We start from the raw sequence: 25,582 nt of genomic DNA, 5'->3' as shown, positions 1-25,582 counted from the left end.
GTGGAGTAGTTCTGCTTATGCCTCTTTAGCTGCCTTGAAGCATAAGCCACTACTTTCCCATGCGGCATCAAAACACACCCTAAACGAACTCTGGAGGCATCACAGTACACGGTGTACCCTCCACCACTCATCGGTAATGTCAACACAGGGGCTGTAGTTAGACATTCCTTAAACTTCTAGAAACACTCCTCACACTCATTGGTCCAAGTGAATGGAACATTCCTCCGAGTTAGCTTAGTTAGGGGAGCTGCTATTCTAGAGAAATTTTGCAAAAAACGTCTATAGTAGCCAGCTAGGCCCAAAAAACTTTGCACCTCAGTGACTATTGTAGGCCTAAGCCAATCAGTTACCACCTCAATTTTCTTAAGATCTACTTGAATACCTTCACTAGATACCACGTGTTCTAAAAATGAGATGCTTTCTAGCCAAAATTCACATTTTGAAAATTTGGCATATAGCTGGTGCTCCCTCAAAGTCTTCAACACCATCTTCAAATGCTACACATGTTCTTCCTTGGTCCGAGAGTATACCAAAATGTCATCGATGAATATGATGACAAAACGGTCCAGGAATGGCCTAAACACCCTGTTTATCAAGTCCATGATAAATATGAGAATTTTGATGGAATTTTTTATATAAAAAATGTGTCTAATTTTTTACTTTATTCTATTAATTTATAAAATAACATCACTATATATTTTTTTTTTGTCAGATCATAATATTTTGCATATGTAATAGACAAAAAAAAATTATATGATTTTTACAATAAATTATAAACAATAATTTTGTTATCAAAAAAATAGTATTTATATATATATAATTTTATTTATTAATAATAATATAAAATTTTGGATAACCGCGTGGCGTTATAACTGGAAAACCTAAAAGAGAGGGCCTATATTAAAAAATATATATATATTTAAAAAAAAGGAAAAAAATTGAAAGCATATTTTAACTTTTAACTTCAAATTTAGCAAGAAAAGTAATTTGACACCATTACTTTTATTTTCATCCTCTTAATTTTACAAAATTATAATTATTTAATTTTGTGATTAGTAAATACACGAATGTCATTTACACACATTTTAACTTTCATTACAAATTTAATAATTCTATTTTTATAAGTTAAAAATTTAATAATTACACTTTCATAAAATTCAAGAATTAAATATGATACAATTAAAAATAATTAAAAATAGGGTATTAAGTAACCTTTCTGTAAAATTTTGAGACCAAAAGATGCATTTAGTTTAAAAAAAAAAAATGATGGATCACGAAGGACATGCATTTAATTGGAGGACTCAACAGCAAAAACCAAAAGTTGTTGGCGTTCCTACTTCCTACTCACCGAAGCCTTCTAGTGTTGGAATTTTACCTGTCCAGTGTCCAGTACCATGTAAATTTTCTGGTTTGCAATACACTCAAGGATGAGGATGACCGATGCTACTTTCTTGGGGTATTACCTGCTATAGCCGAAGAAGAGAAAATACCACTGATTGCGGTCGCCGATGGCAATGCCTTTGTACTGTCACGTCACTGGCCTTTCCATGTTGCTTCTCTGTTCTACATCGATTGGGGAGGAAGGCAAATGGCCTAGCTAGATATTTCTGATTCCACACGGCAATTTCACTGTCGTTTACTTGGTCAAGAAATCAGCCATAGCTACTTCGCTGCATATGCCATCGATTCAGCGAGCGCCAAGGTAATGTTTTTCTTTTGAGGATTGCCTTGATTTGTTCATTGCTATGGTGACATCTGATTCTGACATTACATTCCTATTAACACTTCAATCTGCAAGTTTCAATGAAGGGTTGAATTGAACCCATTATTGGCCAATGCCTTCAATGCCGTAGATTTGGTGTCTAAATTGAAGACAATTTTGGTGATTATTTACCGAGCCAATCCCAACCAGTCCAAAATGCAAGAAATGACAAATATGGTGGGAAAATTATCAATCATTGACCTGGAAGAAATTTAGAAACCTTCTTCAAGTTACATTTTTTATCTTACAAAGAAAGGAAACAGGGAAAGTAAAAGTAAATTTAACGCTTTTATCTCTTAGATTTGCGATTTTTCTGAGTATAGTTTTACATTGTTAGTACTGAGCGTCTATTTGGATGGGTGAGACGAGGGTAAGCAACGGAAGGATAAGAAAGTGTAGGAGAGGGGAGGGTGAGAAGATTACAACAATTTTTTTTTTTTATATTTAGTGTGACCCACATATTAAGAAGTAAAAAAAGTTAATTTTTTAATGTGTCAACAGTAATTTTCTATACTTTTCTAAGAAAATTTCATAGATAAAAAAAAAAAACCACTAATTACCCTTTGAGGCAAAGCAAATGAAGAAATTCAAGAAATTATAATGCTCTTTCAAGATCCGATAATGTGAAAACAGGAATATTCATTAGAAATTTCTTTAGATATCACGATGGTCTTGCACGTTCTCTAGATTGCTTGTAGTTGCTGGACCATTAGGCATTTATGATGACAATGACTAATTCCCTCCGCTTTTCTTTGTCTATTAACTTTGCATATCGTTTGTTTCTTGGAATATTTCTTGATGTTAATATAAAGCAACTGAATCATGAGGCAGTGATTTAGATCGAGTAAAATAAGCTACTTTCTGTACAGGCTTGGACTTTCGACAGTCGATTGTCAATTTTGAGTTTAACAGTCTGAGAAGATTGACATGTATTTCTACCTTTTTTATCCACTGATTAAAAGGGGTGTCCCCCTTGTCATTGAGAATTTCTATCTACTCCTAAAATTCAAAAGGTTGTAAGAGATTGCATTTAAGGGCTGACAACAGTTTCTATCTTTTTATGAATCTTTCTTTTTTTAATATATATATATAGAGAGAGAGAAAGAGAGAGTTATTCTAGCATCTCAGTTAGCCATTAAAAAACAAACAAAATTGTACTGCATGAAGAATCACTAGAGTATCAATGGACGGCACTCTCATATTTCTTCTATGCTCTTCTTTGCTGCTGATTTTAACAATATTCACTGCAGCTGACACCATAACTACAACTCAATCTGTTAGAGATGGTGATTACATGGTTTCAGCTGGTGGAAGCTATAGACTAGGATTTTTTAGCCCAGACAATTCCTTTAACCAATACTTGGGTATATGGTACAACAAAGTATCTGTCTTTACGGTAGTTTGGGTTGCCAATAGAGAAAGTCCCCTCAGAAATTCATCCAGTGTTTTGAAGATTACTAATGAAGGAATTCTGGTCCTTCTCAATCAAAATGGGAGCATAATTTGGTCTTCCAACTCAACAAGATCAGCAAGGAATCCGGTAGCGCAGCTTTTGGATTCAGGAAACCTTATAGTGAAAGAAGAGGGCGATGACAATATGGAAAATTTCTTGTGGCAGAGTTTTGACTATCCATGTGATACATTCCTACCAGGGATGAAGATTGGAAGAAATAGAGTAACAGGCCTGGATCGATTCATATCATCATGGAAGACACCTCATGATCCTTCTCGAGGTAATTTCACATATGGACTTGATCCTAGTGGTTATCCTGAGATCATTGTGAAAGAGGATTCAATTTTACGGTTTCGGATTGGACCATGGAATGGTCTTCGTTTTACCGGGACACCTCAACTAAATCCAAACCCTGTCTTTGAATATGGTTTTGTTCTCAATGAGAAGGAGATGTACTACACTTATCACCTTCTTAACAGCTCTCTTCTTTCAAGAGTGGTAATAAATCAGGATGGGATCGTCCAGCGCTTCACCTGGATTGATCGGACACAGGTTTGGGAACTTTATCTTACTGCACAAACTGATAACTGTGACCGTTATGCTTGGTGCGGTGCATATGGTAGTTGTAGCATTAACAACTCTCCAGTGTGTAGTTGCTTGAGAGGATTTGTACCAAAAGTTCCAAAAGAATGGGATCTGGTAGATTGGTCAAGTGGTTGTGTGAGAAAGACTCCATTAAATTGCTCCACAGATGGGTTCCGAAAGTACTCTTCCTTGAAGTTGCCAGAAACTAAAATATCCTGGTTTGACACGAGCATGAATCTTGAAGACTGCAAGATTACGTGCATGAAGAACTGCTCCTGTACAGCTTATGCTACTTTGGACATTAGCGACGGTGGAAGTGGGTGCTTGCTTTGGTCTGCTGAACTGGTTGATATAAGAGAATTCAGTAAAAATGGCCAAGAGATTTATATAAGGATGGCTGCATCAGAAATAGGTATAAACTTGTGTCAAAATACACAAATGGATATATTGTACACTTAAGCGTGAATGTGCCTGTATTTATGTATGTCTGTGCATTTCTGTCCACATAACACCGTAATGAAGCATGAATAACCAAATACATCACTTAGCTTAAAAGAAGGTAATTCGATGAATCAGCCTACGCTCACTAGACAAAATAATGGACTGATTTGCTCAGTATAAAGCTGTATATGTTACTTCAAATGCTAGCTACTTCCAATGATAGATTTGTGTCTTAAACACATTTGCATTCACACACTGACTGTCCTGATCACTAAATAGACAAGATATACATAAAATTGTTGTTTTATATATGAATTTGTTAGCAGAACAGAGGGATCAAGCTAACTATTGGGGTTTTGTGCACACAACAAATATGCCAGCAATCAATTGGCTGAATTTTTGTATGATTGATCTCTAACTACCATTTTTCTGTTCTTTACTTATGTGTAGGGGACGATGATGATGTGAAGAGTCAGGTTAAGTCCAATGTCAAGAAACAAACAATGATTATTTTAAGCTGTGTGTTATCCTCAGCAATGCTATTCCTTGGACTAGCTTTGGTCATTTATGTTTGGAAAAAGCAGCAGCAGAAAGACAGTGAGTTACTTCTTGAAATTCTCTTCTCAGCCTCTACATCCTTTTTAGTAGCTTATGATCAAATTTGATGATGGTAATAGGAGGGAAGTAATGAATTTAATTTTGTTATAGGCTTACAGCGGAAATCTTAAGGAAATAAAAGAAAATAGAGATAGCTTGTTTCTCTCTCTCTCTTCTTTTTTTCAGTCCAGTTTGACTATGGGAAAAAAAAAAATTACAGGTAATCTGGAAAATAGTGCAAGTACTAAGAACAAGAAGGAAGATATGGAGTTGCCTTTGTTTGATTTGGGAACCATTTCCTGCGCGACCGATAACTTCTCTGCTACCAATAAGCTTGGAGAGGGAGGTTTTGGACCTGTTTACAAGGTGACGATCTGATAACAAGTTGTGCAACTTATCAATGGCTTCCCAATTTCAGTGTCTGAACTTTACTGATTTGCCAATTTCAACTTATTAGTACTCTGATATTAGTTTCTCAAAAATATGCAACCAATAGAAATTACCCCTTTGCGTTGACGAAACAATGATGGTTTAGCTAGCTTTCCAGCTAAACAGATGCAAGTGCAGTGTGCAGCATTAAAGCATTAAAAACTTTGACCCAAAAAAAGAAAGATTGCTCGTGATATATTATGATTTCTTATAGGGAAGGTTGAAAGATGGACGAGAAGTAGCTGTAAAGAGGCTCTCTGAAAATTCAAAACAAGGACTTGATGAGTTTAAGAATGAAGTCATGCATATTGCTAAACTTCAGCATCGGAATCTTGTGAAGCTTCTAGGATGCTGCATCGAGTCCGATGAAAAGATATTGATCTACGAGTTTATGCCTAACAAAAGCTTGGACTTCTTTATTTTTGGTTTGGATCTTCCCAAAACCCCATATATATTTAATTACTTTGGTGTTGTGACATAGAGCTCTTTTGACTAAATGCATAAAGGTAACTTTTGGTGGCAAGATCAATTGACAACAAAGTCAAGAGAAAGGCCTACTTTTCCCTGTTCGTTGAATTCCTTTCACAACCATTTGAAATGGTCTGCAGGGGAAGGAGTTTATCTGATTTCATTGGAATATATGCTGCATATCAGTTTTTTAATCATGAATGTACCACATTCCCCTCCCCCCCCCACACCCCCCCTGACACACACACACACACACACACACACACACAAAAACCACCCTGCTGTTTCATATGCATCTGTGCATCTTATGAGCCCCGCCCCGTATGCATCTATGCATCTTTTAAGAAGGTTGAATGTTGAACAGATCAAACACAGAGCTTGTTTCTAGATTGGCCTAAGCGTTACAACATTATCAAGGGGATTGCACGTGGAATCCTTTATCTCCATCAAGATTCACGGCTAAGAATAATTCATAGAGATCTAAAAGCTAGCAACATTTTATTAGATTATGAAATGAATCCTAAAATTTCAGACTTTGGCCTTGCAAGAAGCTTTGGAGGAAATGAAACTGAAGCAAATACGAATAAGGTGGTGGGAACATAGTAAGCATCCCCTAAAATTGTTCATTACATGTGTTTTTCTTTGAATATTTATTTTTTTTTCTGCCATAATGTTGATTTAATTATTTGGAAATTTCCTACAGCGGTTACATGTCACCAGAGTATGCAATTGATGGCCTCTACTCAGCAAAATCCGATGTGTTCAGCTTTGGAGTTATAGTGCTAGAGATAGTGAGTGGGAAAAGGAACAGGGGATTCTGTCATCCAGAACACCATCTTAACCTTCTTGGACACGTAAGTATGACATTGTTACTTGATTTCTTGATTCAAAATGTGCTATAACAAAAATACTTTCAATTTTTTAGGCATGGAGACTATACATGGAGGGTAGGTCCATTGAAATGATTGATGCGTCAGTGAGAAGTTCATGCAACTTATCTGAAGTGCTAAGGTCAGTTCATGTTGGTTTACTTTGTGTGCAACGAAGGCTAGAAGATAGGCCGAGCATGTCAGCTGTGGTTTTTATGTTGGGCGGTGAAGGTGCATTGCCTGAGGCTAAGCAGCCAGGATTCTTCACAGAAAGAGATCTCATCGAAGTGAATTCCTCCTCAAACAAGCACAGCTCCTCTTCTGCAAATGGGCTGACTATAACACTACTACAGGCACGATAAATCGTATATAATGTACAATAAACTTTTAAAAGATTTATTCCAATTAGACTGCACTATTATAATTTTTTTTTTTTATAGGGTATAACTTTTTGAGGAATTATTAGGTGCACCCGGACACCTTCTCTAACAATCACGTGGGATCCACTTCCTATATAATAGGAAGGACCCACTTTCTGTGAGAGAGGAAGCACTATTTTTTAGTGCACCGGATGCACCTAATAATTAGCCTAACTTTTTACCTAATGAAATTTCAGGACAGAACCGATTTTTGAAATTTGTGTCAAGCTAATAATTTCTAAAAATGGAATTTTGGATTAAAGTATTAGATTCGTGTCTAAATAAATCATTGAATTAGTAAGTTAGTCATTGAGCTTTTGTACATATTTTATGATTTTCGTAATATAAAAATTTAAAACTTTAATTTTTTGTAATTATCTCTTCTAAAAATTTCAAAAATTAAATAAATTCTCTATCATCGTAAGGAAAAAAAAAGTACTGAAATTTTTAATTTTTGATGCAACAATTTTTCTTTAATTTAAATAATATATAGAATTGTGCAAGGGGGGAATTTTTAATTTTAGTCTTAATATTTTGTTCTTAACCGAATCATGAAAGGAAGAAAATAATTATTTAATTAAAATTTTAATTTTAATTTTAATAATTTATCTATAATCAAAAGATATTAAATTTTAATTTACTTAAATTAATATTTAAAAACTTAAATATTAAATTAAAAAAATAATTATAATCCCGTGAAAAATAGAAACAGGAAAGCACGGGCACTCGCATAGCTTTAACTGAATATCTGCGAAGCAAGGTAGCTCTAAGACTTTTGAAACGCATCACACGTGTTATATGATTGATCGAATATTGCTTTTGAAATTCTGGGCATTTGGCCTTTGATTGAAAAAAAATTCTGAATCTGCCGCCCATTGTGAAAATAACTTCATCATAGTCTCTGATTTTCCCTCTCTTTTTTTTTTAACCTTTGAAAAAATTTGCGTCATCGTTTCATTATATTGACGTCAAATTTTTCAAGTCTCAAACTTGCTTTTGTTTCCTGTGATGTTATCTTTCAATCTTCCACAGGACAAGTGGATCGCACACCCTCACCAAACAAAATTTCAATATTTTTTATAACATTATTAAAATAATATAAATTGTTAATAAAAAATATATATTATTAATTTAATTTAAATAAATATTTATATTCATTTTTATATCTAAATTTTGAGAATTTTGAGTCATGTGATAGAGAATAAAGCGAATAAACGCAGAAGTTATCTATATAAAACTAAAACACAAGACAACACCTAGAAGAAAAAAATTGCTGTACAGGGTTGAAATTGAATAATATATGTATTCTTTCAGCAATAGCATCTAGAAGAAAAGGGGATAAAGCCCAATCCAACATTGTCATAAATATCTGTGAAAATGATCTACTTTCTGATCCTTGCTAAATGAAAACATGTTATTAGAAGTTTCTGTATTTCTGATTGGGATGGCAATGGTTTCAAATTCAATTTAATCTCTTCTGCATTCGATTATATTTTTTTTATTGTCTCAATTTTAATATTGTATGAAGCAGAAATAAAAAAAAAAAAGTGTTTTTGTCTCGAGTTTTTATAATTTATCTCCTATAACAATATATTATATATTATTTTTTTATTTAAAAAATAATTTATTTTTATGTACTTAAATATCATAACTTTAAAAAATATATAAAAAGGTCTTTATGGAAAATTCGGCCGCGCTCCATACTGAAAAAGTCTTCGCATCGAGCGCAAGCTTCTGTGGAATATATTGTGAATTATTGAATTGCAAAGTGATATCTTATCAAATACTGACTATTCTTCGTTTCATTATTAATGACTGATTACTTTTGGTTAGCTGCAAATATGAGACTCATTGAAATTATTAACGTTTGAGAATAATTTCAATTTAAAAAAGTTTTATATTTTGAATGTGAAAAGGGTTACAAAAATGAGTAAGAGAATCGTCATTGCGCATCTCAGCCATCACATTTAAAAAAAAAAAAAAAAATTGAGCCTTCAACATTACAATACTCACTGATAATTATAATATTTTTTGAAGCTGTAAAAGCAATTCTTAAACAAATTGAGTTCTCGTTTACTTTTTCTTTTTTCACTAATATCCAATTAAGCTGTGCAGATGAAGACTTGCTGTGGTCCACCATTCACCTAATATTATCCCTAGGCTCCATCTAGGAAATGTTTTCTATATTTTTTATCTTTCAAAACACTTAGAAAAATAAATTAATTAAAAATATTTTTTAATTAAAAAAAAGTAAGCAATTTTTTAAAAAAGTGATTTCTCTTTTCGAAGTCTTTTCTTGAATTTTGATAATATTATTAAAATATAAAAATATTTAAACATGTATAAAATAAATAAATATCAATAGTTTAACAATATAGTCAAATAATGAAAAGTATTATTAAGAAAAATATTTTTTTTAAAAAATTATTTTAATAAAAAATATTTTACATATATAAATTATTTTTCATGGAGTCTTAATTAAAAAAAATAGTAATAATATTTTTTTTTTTATTTTTTTGCAAACGATAAGAGTATAAATAATTAAAATAGTATATAATAAATAAAAAAGCTAAAAAGTGAAACGAGAAAAATGCCAAGGGGTGGATAACACGAATGAGTTGAAAATTAATGTATTCATCAATCAAAATTAGGAATTTTGGCACTCAACTAACTTGAGATTTACTTAATCATAGAGCTGCACTCTTTCAGGATTACACAATAAATTAGTTGGGGTTGGTATGTATTTGGTAGATATGTCTGAATGCTTGACCTAATGGGTATATAATGGGAGGAAACGCAATTTTAAAAAGGCTGTTATGCTAAATCTATAGCTTAATGATTAATTAATCTCGTGATATTTACATTACTGCGAAATAGGAGTTTTGGTGGATTGGTGAACATACTCTACAAAAATAAGGTAATTAAAACTGCATAGAAGAACTGTTAAACTCCATGGAAAGATTAATTATTGAAATACATTTCCATCCATGTGTGTATAAATTATTCACCAATTTTAAAATTAGAGTTGCAATAAATTCATGTAGAAAATAAAAAACTATATATAATTTACTTGTTCTATAAGCATAAATGTAATTAATTAATTAATTAAAATAATTAATTTATATTCAACTCGTTACGATACATTTAATATATAGATTAGGTAATTTCAATAAAAGATTTGGAATGATTAACTAGCAATAAATTCTTAATCTTTTAGTTTAACAGTAAGTAATGCCAAGTTTGATAATTTGTCAATTGGAAGCGTAATGAGCGCGCGAGTGCAGGACTAGAGATGCAAGCATTGATAGTGACATGTGAGAAGCCCACAAGTTTCGGCCAAGAGGCATTGAGACGGGGCCTTTCGGCTTTGGGTCATAGCTCTTGGGTTACGGTTCAAGTCCTCTGTTTAAACAAGAACCACAAGTCTCAAAATTATCCTTCTTTCAAGGCACCAGTGTGGTCGTTGTCATGGGTAGCTTGTTAGGCGGCCAATTTGGAATTCTTCATTGCAAAAGAAGAAAGGAAAGCCATGTGAAAAAATCAGCATTTGTGTGTAGGTTCGGTGCCAATGAGCATTAATGTATAAAGTCTATTTATGATTTTCGTATGACTTTGCTTTATCTCCTTTTTAAACATATATTTTGATTCTTTTATACATTATAAAAAAGGAAAGATATTTTATTAATTAAAAATAAAATATAAAAATAAGTATAAATTAATGGATTATAATTTTACATGAATAAAATTAATCACTAGCGTTATATTCGACTTTATAATCTTTTTATGAGATCCATTTCATAAGAACTAAATTTAGATATCTCACTAAAAAAAGATTTACATTTCATAGTGTACTCTTCTCAATAAAAACAAAATAACTCGCTAACGCATAAGAAAAAAAAAACTCTTTATCAAGGAGAAATAAATTCCATTAAATGAAAAAAAATACAATAGAATTCTAATAAAGAGATAGTACATACACTCAAATTTGAAAATTTATTCACTTAAATTTTATTATCAATAACAGATATGAAGAGAGATATCTAAAATCAATTTCAAATGAATAAAGATTTAAGATTTATTTTAAAGAATTTAAAAGAAAAAGAAACAAAATAGAAGAGGAAAGAGAGAGATTGTTATTGATGGAAACACTTACAGTTGGCCAGCTAAAGAAAAAAAAGAAAAAAGAGAGAGAATATGAAAAATGTGAAAGGGGCAAAAATTTCTAAAGAAAAAGCAAAGTCTTTTGTTTATATCCAATTTTGCTTAGTTTTAAGTTTTTAGTTTAATTTATTTAAACATTTTAATTTAAGTTCAAATTAACTCATCCCGAAATTCCATATTTTTTTATTAATCAATATTAAAAAATATTTAAAAAATAACTTATGCACTATTCTCATATAGGGAGGGGCTAATTTGAATTTAAATAAAAAGATTTAGATAAATTGGATAAAAAGCTTAAAAATGGACGAAATTAAAAAAGGGTAAAAAAGAGTTTTTCTCCTCCTTTATTTTCTTTTTTAATGTTTTACTATGTAAATTATATTATGAATTGTTAATATTTTCTACCTCTTTTAAATTTAATTGCTTTATAACACTCAAAATTCATAATCTCACAGTCACGAACACATCATTATTATTTGCTAATTTGTTGGGTGTTGGCCTCAAGGGGATTCATTCAAAACCAAAATTCGACTTTTTTTTGCAGATCCCTATCTGAATTAGAATCCAAGCTTCGACAAGAGAAGAAGGGGAGGTAGCTGTTGGGACTTGGTTAATTTGAAGCCTTGCAGGCAGCAAAAAGAATATAAAATCAGCAACATGCGAAAGATTTTAGGCATTTTTTAAGGGCTTTAGGTTCAAAGAATTTACCAGGGAAAATAAAGGTCAGTGGCGATTCATTGTTGCCCAAGCAGCCGGACCGCGAGACCATTAATGTCAAACGACTGCAACACGTTGTTGACTCAACTGTCTTACTTTACGAGTTATCATTCATTCTATTCATAGATTAGAAAAGAGGGGAAAAAATAAATAAACAAGGGTAATTCGGTCTAGAGGTCTAAATATATTTATCTTACTAAAATGACTGTGCCATTAGTAATTTAGGTTGTGGAAATAGCGGCATCCATATCCCAATTTCAGATACCTCTCATTTTAAAGGGGAAAAATGCCAATTTTCTTATAAAGATCTAACATGCGCCAGCATTGCACTTCCAGATCAAACCAATAAAATCTAGTTAGTAATTGTGAAATTATTATTTTTATGATAAAAGTTATTAAGAAAATTGGCTATTCTTCATTGTATAATAATATTACCCGATATATTAAACTTTTTATGGATATAAAAAAATATAAATAATAAAATAAATTGATGCAAAAGATATGATGATCAATGATTAATTATTAATTACATTAAAAGTATTAAAAAATATTTTTTTAAATATAATATAATAATTTATTTAAATCATAAAAAGAAAATATTTATATTTTTAGAATAAAAATGTAAGTACACTAAATGCACCTATATTCTCTCATGATGAATTATCAAGTTGTTTGGAATTGCCTCATAAAATTCATATTGCGACGCTCCCTGACAAATTATTATTATTATTATTATTAGGATATATATATATATATATAAGGGTGATAGCCGGCATCTGCATGCTGTGGAGCAAGCCAGAGCCACATTAAATAAGTCTGATCCAAAATTGAATGAGGGCAACAACTCTGCGAGTTGAGTACGACAGCTCTAAATTTGAACTAAGAGCCTTGCATTAGTGCAATAGTGCGAATTTGTCGCTTTAAATATGATGCTTTCCATACGTTCAAGATATTCACACGGTCAAACAAATTCTAGATCCTTTGCCCCACCATTCATTTCTCAAGTAAAGTTAGCTGACTTCTAGGACCCTTTTAGATCACAAATTAGAACAAGAAAGCGTAAAGATTTTTGTTTTGTCCCCTCCTCCTCCTTCTAATTAATTATCCCTCAACTCAAGACCATCTTTAAATCCCAAAATTATACACACCCTTTTTTTGTTGGGCAATCAAATTTTAACTTTTCCATGAAAGATTTTAAGCTTCTTTCTTTCTTCTCTAGTTTTTTCTCTTTCTTAATAGTCTCCCTTGCTGTTGATACCATAGCCGTCAACCAGACAATCAGAGACGGCGAGACTATAGTTTCTGCTAGCGGTAGATTTGCTCTGGGATTCTTCGGCTACAGCGGTTCAAGCAGTCGATATGTTGGAATTTGGTATCCTTTCTCTAATAAGACTGTGGTCTGGGTTGCCAACAGAGCAATGCCACTCAATGATTCATCAGGAGTTCTGCAACTTACCAGCAGGGGAATTCTTGTTCTCCATAATTCAACAAACACTGTCATATGGGTCACCAACACATCAAGAGTGGTGCAGAACCCAGTAGCTCAGCTTTTGGACTCAGGGAATCTTGTTATTAGAGAGGCAAATGACACTAATGAGGATAATTACTTATGGCAAAGTTTTGATTACTTAAGTGACACGTTTTTACCAGGCATCAAGTTTGGGAGGAACTTGGTAACTGGCCATGATCGATATCTTGTATCCTGGAAAAGCACCACCGATCCTTCTGTAGGTGATTCTACAACTAGGCTTGATCCCGGTGGGTATCCCCAAATATATATCAGGAAAGATGAGAATATAGTGTTTCGTTCGGGACCTTGGAATGGTCTTAGATTCAGTGGGATGCCTAATTTGAAACCAAACCCAATTTATACTTACGAGTTCGTTTACAATCAGCAGGAGATATATTACAGGTATGATCTTATTGGCAACTCCGTTATTTCAATGATGGTGCTAAATAATGATGGTATCTTCCAGCGTCTTACATGGTCGAATAGCACTCAAACTTGGAACCTGTACTTAACAACACAGATGGATAACTGCGACAGATATGCGGTTTGCGGTGCATATGGAACTTGTAACATTAACAATTCGCCGCCATGTGCTTGCCTGGATGGATTTGTACCGAAAGATGAGCAAGCTTGGGATTCAGGGTATTGGTCTAACGGATGCGTAAGAAAGAATGGATCAATTTGTAGGGCAGGAGAGGGGTTTCAGAAAATATCAGGCGTCAAATTGCCAGATACGAAAAATTCCTGGTTTAACAGGACCATGGACCTTAGAGAATGTGAGAGTGTGTGCCTGAACAATTGCTCTTGTACAGCTTATTCAACTTTGAATATCACAGACGGAAGTGGATGCTTGCTTTGGTTTGAGGAACTCATTGATATCAGACAGTACACTGAAAATGGGCAAGATTTTTACATTAGGCTGTCTGCCTCTGATTTGGGTATGAGTTCTTTCATTTATCTTTTCCTTCGTCTATTAGTTCTCATTCTTTCTCTCACACGCTAAAGAAAATGTATCATTCCCACTAGTTAGCTATTGGGAAATCCTTTGCGTTTCGTTTGTTTGTGTTTAATTGAAAAAGGTCAATGAACACTGCGGAATTGAATACCAAGTTGTTTCTTACACTTCTTTCTGTTCGCCGTATGTTGACAAATGAACCCATTTCGTGTCTGCTGCTTCTTTTTCATTTGTTACTTAATTATGTACTTTATTAAGGAAAGATAAACTTGTTTTGAACCTCTAGAAATTTACAAATATGCTGTTAGCAAAAATTCAATAATTTGTACCTAAACCAATGTAATTAAGCTAATAGGGAATTCTTTTCCCCGTTGCCTGGAACTACATTTGTTTCATTTTGTGTCACTGATAACATACTCAGCAGCCCTGTACCGAGGGGAGAGGCCAACCACCACCCATTTTCTGAGTTGTGTAATGTCAGGCATTACTGCCTTAAACTGCCTTTACAACTTGGTCATGTTGATTATGCAGAGTCCAGTCACAGCTCTGGGAAGCAAACACGAATCTGGATCATAGCTGTCTGTATATTGGTTGTCGTAGCTTGTTTCCTTGGTCTATTCCTGCTGTTGCATATCAGAAGGAAGAGGTTTCAGAGAAGAGGTAAAACGTAACAAGAAAAGAAAGTGAATTGATTTCTTTTTAGGCCAAATAGGCAAATAAATGAACTTGCAGAAATATGTATGCATATTCCAAGGCAAATTTCCTACGTGTTTGATCTACGAAGTGCCTTTCCTAACTTGCAGAAAGCATAGGAAGGATGCAAGACAGAGACTATACTGATGAAAGCAGGGAAAAAGATTTAGAGCTGCCACTGTTTGACTTCTCCACTGTAGCAAATGCCACGGACAACTTTTCAGAATTCAATAAGCTTGGAGAAGGTGGTTTTGGACCTGTTTACAAGGTATGCCTTTGAATGAGGAATTCTTTTCACGTCTTTTTTATGGTTAGTGCTATTAATGTACATGACACCTACTGTAGCCAGTAGTCACCAGGACAAGTACTAACAGGAGGCTTTAATAATTAATGCAAATTGTTTTCCAGGGTACACTGAAAGATGGGCAAGAGATAGCTGTAAAGAGGTTATCAAAGGATTCCACACAGGGACTTGATGAATTCAAGAATGAAGTCATCTTCATTGCCAAACTTCAGCACCGAAACCTTGTGAAGCTTCTAGGTTGCTGCATTGAGCTAGAAGAAAAAATGTTGATCTATGAATACATGCCCAACAAAAGCTTGGATGCCTTCATTTTCGGTACCGCTGTCTCAAATCTTCGCTACCATAATGATCTTCGCTACCATAATGATGTTATCCAAGATATTTCACGTTCATTTTTCATGGATTAACTTTAATCTTACTGTTGTCAGATCAAAAGCAGCGAAAGTTGTTGGATTGGCCTATGAGATTCCACATCATTAATGGGATTGCTCGCGGGCTTCTTTATCTTCATCAAGATTCGAGACTGAGAATCATCCACAGAGATCTAAAAGCTAGTAATATATTGCTAGACTATGAAATGAATCCAAAAATTTCAGATTTTGGCATGGCAAGGAGTTTTGGGGGAAATGAAATTCAAGGAAACACAAAAAGAGTTGTCGGAACATAGTAAGTCTATTTAGACCTAACACATCTAATCAATCTATTAGTACTTGAAAATCATTAACTTCCAACAACAACTCTTTGCAGTGGTTACATGTCTCCAGAGTATGCAATTGATGGTCTATTTTCAATAAAATCAGATGTATTTAGTTTTGGTGTATTAGTGCTAGAGATAGTCAATGGGAAGAGAAATAGAGGATTCTATCATCCAGACCACCAGCACAACCTTCTTGGACATGTAAGTTTCAACTCGAAGAACATTACATCATATTTTCCTATGTCAACTGCATAATGTAATTAATCATTTCTGAAATTTTCAGGCATGGAGACTGTATTTAGAAGAGAAGTCATCGGAGTTGATCGATGAATCTTTAAAGGATTCTTGCATTTTATCTCAAGTGATGCGTTCAATCCATGTTGGTTTATTATGTGTACAACAAAGTCCAGAAGATAGGCCTAACATGTCAACAGTGATATTGATGTTAAGTAGTGAGATTGCATTGCCTCAACCTAAAGAGCCTGGTTTTTTCACTGAAAGGAGAGTTTTTGAGCAAGAATCATCCTCTAGCAAGGTTGATACATGTTCAGCAAATGAAATTACCATTACATTGTTAGCTGCAAGATGAAGAACGTTGTTCCCTAGTTGTTTTCATACCTTACGTTATTGAGTATATCGACCATATTTCTGTAAATTGGTAGGGCCAGGGGAGCTAGTCAAACAGCCTTTGATATGGGTTTTTAAGTGCAATAGATAAGTGATTTTTTTTTTTTTGGATACATCGGAAAATTGATTATTGATGATGTATGAATATTGAAAATGAGCAAACTAACACTCTTGTCCAGAAAGAATTTAAAATCAGAGCAAGTTTACCTGAACCGAAGGGACGATTAGTCAGTGGATATCATCTTCTTAGCAACATCAGCAAATCAAATGCAGAGAACTAGATTGGATGGTTCTGTGCCCCCCCAGTTGTGCATTTAATTTATAGTGAAGACTAGAACTCTGTAGCTGCTAGGGTTCCGGCTTGGCTTGTGTCTCGTCTTTCCCCTTTTTATCACTAGGATTTTAGATTTTTATTTTTAATAGGATTTTTTTAGGGGAAGGTTATTTCACATTTTCAGGACATGTCGTTTTCTCTCACTTCGCTTCCATCTGGTCATGAATAGAATTTTATTTCACATGAGCTGAGCATGCCAAAAAGTCATGCAATGGAAATTAAAAAAAAAAAAAATTGTTTCTGCTGCTATGACGTAGGTTTTGAGTTTGTTCTTTATTTTGGTACTTTTTTCTAAAAAAATTCTAATTTGATGATATTTTATTTTTATTTCAAAATTTTAAAAATATTTTAATTATTTAAAATATGAAAATAATTTTTGTATTTAAAAACACTCACAAAAATTGCTTTAATTTTTTTCGTTAATTATTACCAAAAAAAAAAAAATTTCTTTTTGTTAAAAATGTGAAATTGAAACAAAATTAAAGTTTTTTTTTAAAACTGCAAAGCATGGTAAGTTGAGTTTTAATTTCAATCTAAACTATCATTTCCATCACCAGGGGCGGACACATGATTCAATATGAGGGGTCAATATTTAAATAATTACATAATTAATAAAATTTATAAATTACACTTTTATTTAATATTCATTTTTTTCATAATTATATATTTATTAATTTTAATAGTGACAACCTCAATTACATCATCTATCTCGCGTTCAACAAAGTCTTGGAAAATAAAATTTTTATATCAATTGACAAATGTCATGGATTATAAATAATGCTCACATTTCTTTTAAATTTAAAGATAAATTAAGAATAAATAATTTAAGTATATGATTATTAAACTTATTGTTCAATTTTTACAATTAAAAGTCAATCATAGCATTAAAAATATCAATTTTATAATGATACTTTATTAAAGAGTTTAAGTATCATTAAAAAACTAAATTTAAGTTTAAGATATTTTAAAATAATTATCATAAATAGAAACTAAAAATTTTTACTCTATAGTGATAAAATAGATAAAAATAAATTTTTGTGCCATCAAAATTATTTTTTTTAGTTTTAATATTTAATCTATTTTTATATTTAGTGATAAAATTAATTTTAAATATTAAATTTTATAAAATTATTATTCTCAAATTTATATGAAAATTTTTAAAGACAAATTAATAAAATTAGTCAACAAAACTAAGACTTTTAATAATTTAAATAAATATAAATTTTTTTAAATTTTTAAAAGAAGAGAGAGACCTTTAATATAGGCCTGCCCCTATCCATCCCTTGCAACAAAATTTTCTAATTACAAAATTTGCGCAACAAAGTATTTTACAGAAGATTATAAAATATTTTTATTGAAAAAAATATATATTTTCTCTCTCATAAATATAAACTCTCATTATAATATAAAAAATAAATCTCTTATAATTATAAAAGATAATATATATATATATATATACACTTAATAACCTCTCCTTCATCTTATTGAATTAATGCTACCGTTTGTGCTATTGGCGACGGTGATATTCAGCGCTCCTAGACCATAGTATCATAAGCGGGTCACCCAGGCAATTGTCTGAGGCGATATTTTCTTGTTTCATAACCCCAAATATCGACTTTTTGGATCTGAAGGACTGAAAATTCTTCTGCTAAAACAAGAAAGTTGCCATCTCTCAATGATTGGCTTGGGTTAACAATGCCCAGCTCAGTGGAGGTTCTTAAGATGGAGAACAGGAAAGAGTTGAGCAAAAGCAGTCCAAACCATCCCATGGGTACTGAATTTCACTCTTTCAGCACAAGTTGAGCCCCATACATTTCGTGAAGAAGTTAAAGAAAGCCGCTCAAAGGTGCAAATACTCCAAAGTCTTTAATGAATTGGTCCACTGAAAACGCGTCACCAGTTCTTGAATGACTAGTCGCATTGACAAATGAGAGCTCGCCATGCCATGACATGTAGAAATGTAACAGGTCTAAAAAAGGGAAGGTGTAAACATATTCAAAATTTTCAATTAGCGCATATTTTTCTATTGTCAGCTGACTATACACGCCCATTTTATTTTGCACCAATGAAAGGAATGATTTTAGTGAAGACAGAGACTTCCGAGACCGACTTTCACCACTAGTGGAAGTTGGAGCAGCTAGACCATTTTCAGGAATTTAAGGATTTTTTCTTTTGGAAATATGGAATTTAAGGAATTAATCACTTGTTTCGTAATTATTTTTATTGTAATAAAATGCTATTACATACAGTTGGTCTAGTCAAAGACAGACCGAGTGTTCTCGGAGTAGTAGATTAGAACATAACTATAAAGTATCAAAAAAAAAAAAAGGCAAAACGAGAATCTGAAGTGATCACCTAACCATTGCACTAGGATGGTTGCCTATCATTAATTTATCTGCCGATTGATATTGCTTTTTCTTTTTAAATATTATATTCACTTTAGTGAGATTAGTAAACAAAAATGGATGTCACTATTACAATTGCAGAAAATAGTGCTTCGTTGATAAAAAAAAATCTTCCCCCTCTAACTTTAAGCAGTAATAGCTTACCGAGCTTCAAACAATGATAAACTAATTTCATTAGCAGAGTAAGATTGATGCTCGTTTGATGAAGTATCTGCTTCAGGTGGACTCCTTTCTGTGAAAAAACCAGGCTGTTTGGGCTGTGGCAGTGAATTCTCACTGCTCAACATTACAACCACGGATGCCATGTTTGGCCTATCTTCCGGACGTTTTTGCACACAAAGTAGAGCCACATTAATGCATCTTATCACTTCGGATGCAATGCATGAGTCTCTTAGACAATCATCAATCAGTTCCAGTGGTGTCTCATTAGTCCATAGTATCCATGCCTGCAAAAACCCAGAAATACATATCAGTATGTTGCCGTAATATACTTGGAAAAGCGTCATGCAATCAATCAATGGAAGGATCCCAATGTATAGCACGCCATCCGAAGTTCCTTATGCTGAGACAAACTAGTTAATTAAAAATCTAGCCTTTTTATCATACTTAAGAAGTGTGCTATTCTAAAACCTTACATGCCCCAGGAGGTTACGGTCATGGTCCGGATGGCAAAATCCTCTATTTTTCTTTCCACTCACTATCTCTAAAACTAGGACACCAAAGCTAAAAAGATCAGATTTCACCGAGAAGAGTCCGTCCACTGCATACTCAGGAGACATGTAGCCACTGCAAAATATCATAAATTAGAAAAAAGACTGTCTAGAAACTCGATTAACAGGATAAAAATAAATTTTGAGGGTACTTACTATGTTCCAACCACTCTTTTTGTTTTGGCCTCAGTTTGATCTCCCCCAAATATTCTGGCAAGCCCAAAGTCTGAAATTTTTGGATTCATGTCACTGTCAAGTAAAATGTTGCTGGTTTTTAGGTCTCTATGAATGATTCTGAGTCGAGAGTCCTGATGAAGATAGATAAGTCCTCGAGCAATTCCATCAATAATTTGTATGCGCTTACACCAATCTAGTAATTTCCTTCTCGTTTGATCTAATCAATATTCTATACGTGTTAGAATAATTAGTAGATAAAATAAAATGAACTAAAATGTTATGGAGTCCAGATTCAAACCAAAAATAAAGAAGTCCAAGCTTTTGTTGGGCATGTATTCATAGATTAACATTTTTTCATCTTCATGAATGTAACAACCTAGAAGCTTTACAAGGTTTCTGTGCTGAAGTTTAGCAATTAATATCACTTCATTTTTGAACTCCCTCAATCCTTGGCCAGAACTTTTTGAAAGCCTCTTTACTGCTATTTCTTGCCCCTCGCTTGATGTACCCTAAATCATCATTTAAAGAGCTTCAGTAATTTATGTTTGAAGATACAGACATTGCATATATACAAGTTACCTTGTATACAGGTCCAAAACCACCTTCTCCGAGCTTGTTGCTACTTGAGAAGTTATTAGTAGCATCTACTATTGTGGTCAAATCGAACATTGGTAATTCCATTTCTTCTTCTCTGCCTTCACAGTGATCATTTTTTCTTCTAATTTTCTTTAGCATTCCTACAATTATAGAGATTAGATTAACTGCATTGAATAAAAATATAGAAAGAAGCATTAGTCCCCTACCAAATTAAGAGAACTTACTGACCGTCTAATCAACTTCATTCTGTAACTATAATACGTTGATTTAAATGTTGAATAGGCAAATTTACAAGAAAACATCAGAAACAAGCAAACACTTCATATCTATATCAACTCTAGATATCAGTTTTTTTACCATGTTTTCTGAGATTTCTCCAACATATGCAAAACACCATCAGCATGCTGATGACCTCTGCAACAGAACCAAAGATAATTCCTAATATCTTCTTAATGGAGGACCTTTTCTTCTCAGTTTTCTCTGAAAGCACAGAAATATATATGGTTAGTGGACATATTTCTGAATCCTAGACGGATTCTTAAGAAGTAATTGTATTTGAATATTTCATGGTTATTTTAGTTGTAAGGGAACTCGATAAAATAATAGAAATTTGTATTATCTACGTCTTGACAGGAAAGGACGGAGCAGAGGTAGACCTTTAGCAGAGCCAACCTCTACTGGTGCCAACTCGTCAGTAAAATGGTGCAGGAAGATCAAAGCTAGGAAGACTAATATGGTGAAATACCTAATTCTGAAGCAGCCATCCTTACATAGAGGTCTTGCCCACCAGCACCTAATCTTCTCATATCAATCAGATCACCGAACCAAAGCAAGCAGCCACTTCCACCGTCCCTCATATCTAAATTTGCATATGCACTGCAAGAGCAGTTTCTCAAACACAAATTGTGACATTGCTTAAGATCAATTTTCTCGTCATACCAAGAAGAAGATGTGTCTGGCAGTTTAATCCCTGTATGCTTCAGAAAGCCATCTCCATTAACGCAGTCTAGCGGAGTCCTTGGAACACACCCATCTGACCAAAGTAGCATATTCCAATCTCTTGGAGACTTGGGCATGAATCCATCCAGGCATAAACATACCGGAGAATTATTTAACTCACAACTAGCATATGCCCCGCAGAAGGCATAATTGTTACACTGGTCTGTCTGGGCTGCAGCAATGACCACCCAATCGTTTGCTCTTTCATTCCATTGGAAGCGTTGCAATAGGCCTGATGGATGTAGTGTATACCTGGCTAAAATTGAATTGTTCGGGACATCATACTTGAAATACATCTCGTTGTCATTCGATACAAATTCGAATGTGAAGATTGGATTAGGCTTCAGTACAGGAGTCCCAGTAAGACCTACGGCATTCCATGACCCCGCTCTGTATTGTATTCTATTTTCCTTTTTAAGAAATAGTTGCGGATACCCACGAAGATCTAAGTGCACAGAAAATTGTCCTGGAGCAGGGTCTTCGATGCTCCTCCAAGATGATGAAAACGTCTCATGACCAGTTACTAAGTTGACACCAAATTTCATTTCAGGCAGTACTGTATTGTCAGGATAATCAAAACTCTGCCACAGAAAGTTCTCTGGGTTACCATCAGTTGCATCGCTTATAACGAAATTTCCCGTATCCAAGAGCCGTGCAACTGGATCCTTTGCAATGGTTGATGTATTTGATGACCAAAAAATATAGTTTGTGACATTAACAAGTACAAGATTTCCCTGAGCAGTGATATTTAGAGACCCCAAAGTATTGGCAAGTGGAGTTTCTCTATTGGCTACCCAAACCATTGTCCGAGGAAATATTTTCTTGTACCATGATCCCAGATATCGGCGATTAGGGTCTGCGAGACTGAAAAATCCCAGTTCAAAAGTTTGGCCAGCTGAAACAAGAGTCTCTCCATCTCTTAACGATTGGATTGGGTTAATTGTGTCTAGTGCAGTGAAGGTTCTTAAGATGGAAAAGAAAAAGGAGTACAACAAAAGCGTACCAAAGCCTAGCCGTGCCATTGGCTTTGAATTTCTCTGTATCTTCTAATAACCCGAAACATATGCTGAGAAAAAAGTCGAGGAAAAAAAATAATTATAAAGCTAGAAGGGAGACAACAATCCTTGCGGCTTTTTTTTTTTTTTTTTACAAGCACCAATCTAGGAACAGTTTGCAGCTGCAATGTTGCATCTCTATTTCTCTACCGTCAATCAGAATATATTTCAAGAAGCCTGTACAGGGGAGTCCAATTTCTTGCTTCATGTACTCCGTGTCTCGTGGAAAAATGAAACGAGGACGAAGGAGGTGACTACTGGGCACGACAAATTGGACTACGAACGCATACTTTTATGCCTGCCAGCGTAATAATTACGGGCATTTCACATTCTACCATTGATCATTAAAACTAATGAGGAGTCCTACTGATTTGTGGTTGAGAATGCCTCTTCTGGTAATCAAACTACAAGATAATTTAACAATGAAAAATAATTTTACTACTTTTTTTTTCCCACTTCAAGAAGAGTTATCTTTTGTATACACGACACATTAGATGAAATGTTAGCAAGTTAAAAGAGTTTAAACGAATTGTTATGGCATTAATATTTTCTTATGCATGTATAGTATTCTTTTATGAATTTAATATATAAATTAATATAGAAAAATAATAAAAAATTTATATGTCAATTTTTGAGGAACCATAGAAAAATGGTGAAAAAAAAAATTAATTTGCATTCATTTGCGAAGATTGATTATTTAAAATCTATTCAATAAAAACATAGATAATTTTAATATTGCATGCAACGTCTGAAATAATAACTACTAGTTGTTTTGCCCATATATTACATGAATTATTTATTATTTTATTTCAATAATATAATTTAATATATATTTTTTATAATTTATATTTTCAATTTTTCATAAATATATTATAAAATTTTATTAATGACAAAATTCTTAATTAATTATAATTTTATTTCAAGTGTTAATAAATAAGTTGATCAATGATTTTTTTTATTATTTTTTACATTATTTGATATATACCAATAAAAAAATAAATAAAGTAAAAATAAAAAAATAAATATTCCATGTGGCAATTTTTAAATATCATTATTAAAATTCTTAAAGTTTAAATATATGAAATATTTTTAAAATTAAATGTTTAGATTTTATAGATAATTTCTTAGTAAATAATTATTTGAATATATATATATATATATATATATATATATATATATATATATATATATATATATATATATAGTTTTTTAAAAAATCAATATTTTTTAATCTAAGTAAAATTTAATTAAAAAATAATTAATTTTTCGAGGAATGTAATATAGTGTACAGAATTTTATAATACATGAAATTGTAAACTTAAAAATTTTAAAATTTTAAAAAAATTGTAAAAATAAATTTATGTAATTATTATTTTTGTATAAGATAAGATTTTAATATTTAAAATTTAAAATCATTTAGATAAAAAAAATTAATATAATAAGTTAATTTTTTATAAATATAAAAAAATAATACAAAAATAAGGATTAAAGGAAGAGATTACGGCAATTTTCAAACACTCTCATTAAGAGGCTCTTGATTTTATAAGTGATTCTAAATTCAGGAAATTGAGTATCTTCCCAAGTATCCTCCTCAGATAAGAGCAATTAGAATCGGCATGAATTCTTTCTTCCCTGTTTTTGTTCCTGCTGTATAAAGACCCTGGTTTAGTTGAAAAAATAAAATTGAATATTTCCCCAGTAGCGAAATCGCAACCATTTATTTACCAGCATTATGAAAAAGAAGTAGGCCGAAACCCATGAGTCTTCCATTTTTCCTTGGAGCTCAATTAAGCCACTATCCATTAATTTGGTCCAATTACTACATACTCTCCAGTTTGGTTAATTGAGCCCAATCCATAACGCTGTTCTTGCACACGCCATCAACTGCACAAACAAATTCAGTCAAACCATAAACTTATCTCAACTGAGTCTCATGAATAACCAACCTCTCCAGTCTTGAATACAATGAACTAACTCAATAAAATCAATTAAAACCCTTATAAAATAAACAAAAGCATAACAGTAAGATAAGACCCATTCAAAGATGATAACAAATTTTTAACTTCTATCGTCAGTTGATAGATTACCAATTAATGATTGCAAAAGCAGTTGTTGTTTGAACCATTGAAGAGTCAAATGTGGACCCTATTCCTAACTATCAATGACTTCGTCGAGAGGACAACTTCTTTATCTCAGGATATTTCCACGATAATGTCCAAGGATCGATGCCCACTGAATCCTGATACAGAAAACTTTTATCTCAGGATCAACTTCATTTCTATTTATTAAAAAAATGAAAATTGAAGCGTAACCCAATGAATTTGATGTGTATTTAATTTTATGATGTATGTCCAGATTTATGGATTAGCATCCTAAAATTTTTTTTAAAAAATCACGTCAGACAATAACTAACACAAAAGTTTTCCTAAAAAAAAAAAGTTAATTTTCCATCTTCACCTCTGTCCCATAAACACAAGCAAAATATTGCCAATAAAAAAAAATGAATTAAAGATCATTTCAAAGGTAAATGTCTCCCTCCTTTCCTCGTCCACTAATCCAACCACACCAACCACGTTTAATATTAAACCATACGGGGCCTACCCTCTATTAGAAATAGC

The 25,582-nt window shown here is 32.8% G+C and overlaps 3 protein-coding genes across 8 annotated transcripts; 2 read left to right on the top strand and 1 right to left on the bottom strand.

The window, feature by feature from the left end:
• Positions 1–1,396: 1,396 nt before the first annotated feature.
• Positions 1,397–7,028, top strand: LOC110653367 (G-type lectin S-receptor-like serine/threonine-protein kinase At4g27290). 2 transcript variants are annotated; one of them, XM_021808962.2, is made up of 8 exons: positions 1,397–1,702; positions 3,013–4,212; positions 4,692–4,838; positions 5,059–5,204; positions 5,482–5,692; positions 6,100–6,337; positions 6,439–6,589; positions 6,661–7,028. In XM_021808962.2, the coding sequence occupies exons 2-8, from the start codon at positions 3,057–3,059 to the stop codon at positions 6,964–6,966; spliced, it is 2,355 nt and encodes a 784-aa protein (XP_021664654.2). In that variant the 5' UTR covers positions 1,397–1,702; positions 3,013–3,056; the 3' UTR covers positions 6,967–7,028. The 2 variants fall into 2 exon arrangements, with proteins under 2 accessions (XP_021664654.2, XP_021664653.2); XM_021808961.2 differs by lacking the exon at positions 1,397–1,702 and having other exon boundaries at positions 2,462–4,212.
• Positions 7,029–12,867: 5,839 nt separating this feature from the next.
• LOC110653361 (G-type lectin S-receptor-like serine/threonine-protein kinase At4g27290) lies at positions 12,868–17,205 on the top strand. 2 transcript variants are annotated; one of them, XM_021808955.2, is made up of 8 exons: positions 13,675–13,813; positions 13,932–14,349; positions 14,898–15,026; positions 15,170–15,327; positions 15,468–15,678; positions 15,792–16,029; positions 16,111–16,261; positions 16,344–17,205. In XM_021808955.2, the coding sequence occupies exons 2-8, from the start codon at positions 13,932–13,934 to the stop codon at positions 16,647–16,649; spliced, it is 1,611 nt and encodes a 536-aa protein (XP_021664647.2). In that variant the 5' UTR covers positions 13,675–13,813; the 3' UTR covers positions 16,650–17,205. The 2 variants fall into 2 exon arrangements, with proteins under 2 accessions (XP_021664646.2, XP_021664647.2); XM_021808954.2 differs by having other exon boundaries at positions 12,868–14,349.
• A 2,137-nt stretch (positions 17,206–19,342) lies between these two features.
• Positions 19,343–23,173, bottom strand: LOC110653364 (G-type lectin S-receptor-like serine/threonine-protein kinase At4g27290). 4 transcript variants are annotated; one of them, XM_058137350.1, is made up of 7 exons: positions 21,656–23,173; positions 21,268–21,390; positions 20,893–21,050; positions 20,612–20,822; positions 20,293–20,530; positions 20,062–20,212; positions 19,343–19,872 (listed from the first exon to the last, which is right to left on the bottom strand). In XM_058137350.1, exons 1-7 carry the CDS (start codon positions 22,929–22,931, stop codon positions 19,567–19,569), a joined length of 2,463 nt encoding a protein of 820 aa, XP_057993333.1. In that variant the 5' UTR covers positions 22,932–23,173; the 3' UTR covers positions 19,343–19,566. The 4 variants fall into 4 exon arrangements, with proteins under 4 accessions (XP_057993333.1, XP_057993331.1, XP_057993330.1 ...); XM_058137348.1 differs by lacking the exons at positions 21,268–21,390; positions 21,656–23,173 and having other exon boundaries at positions 20,293–20,444; positions 20,612–21,239; XM_058137347.1 differs by lacking the exons at positions 20,612–20,822; positions 21,268–21,390; positions 21,656–23,173 and having other exon boundaries at positions 20,293–20,444; positions 20,893–21,239.
• Between the last annotated feature and the right edge of the window lie 2,409 nt (positions 23,174–25,582).

This window comes from Hevea brasiliensis, chromosome 15 (assembly GCF_030052815.1).
Source record: "Hevea brasiliensis isolate MT/VB/25A 57/8 chromosome 15, ASM3005281v1, whole genome shotgun sequence".
In the NCBI taxonomy this organism is placed as follows: Eukaryota; Viridiplantae; Streptophyta; class Magnoliopsida; order Malpighiales; family Euphorbiaceae; genus Hevea; species Hevea brasiliensis.
The sequence above is the reverse complement of the archived record's forward strand: the minus strand, read 5'-3'. Positions and strand labels throughout refer to the sequence as shown.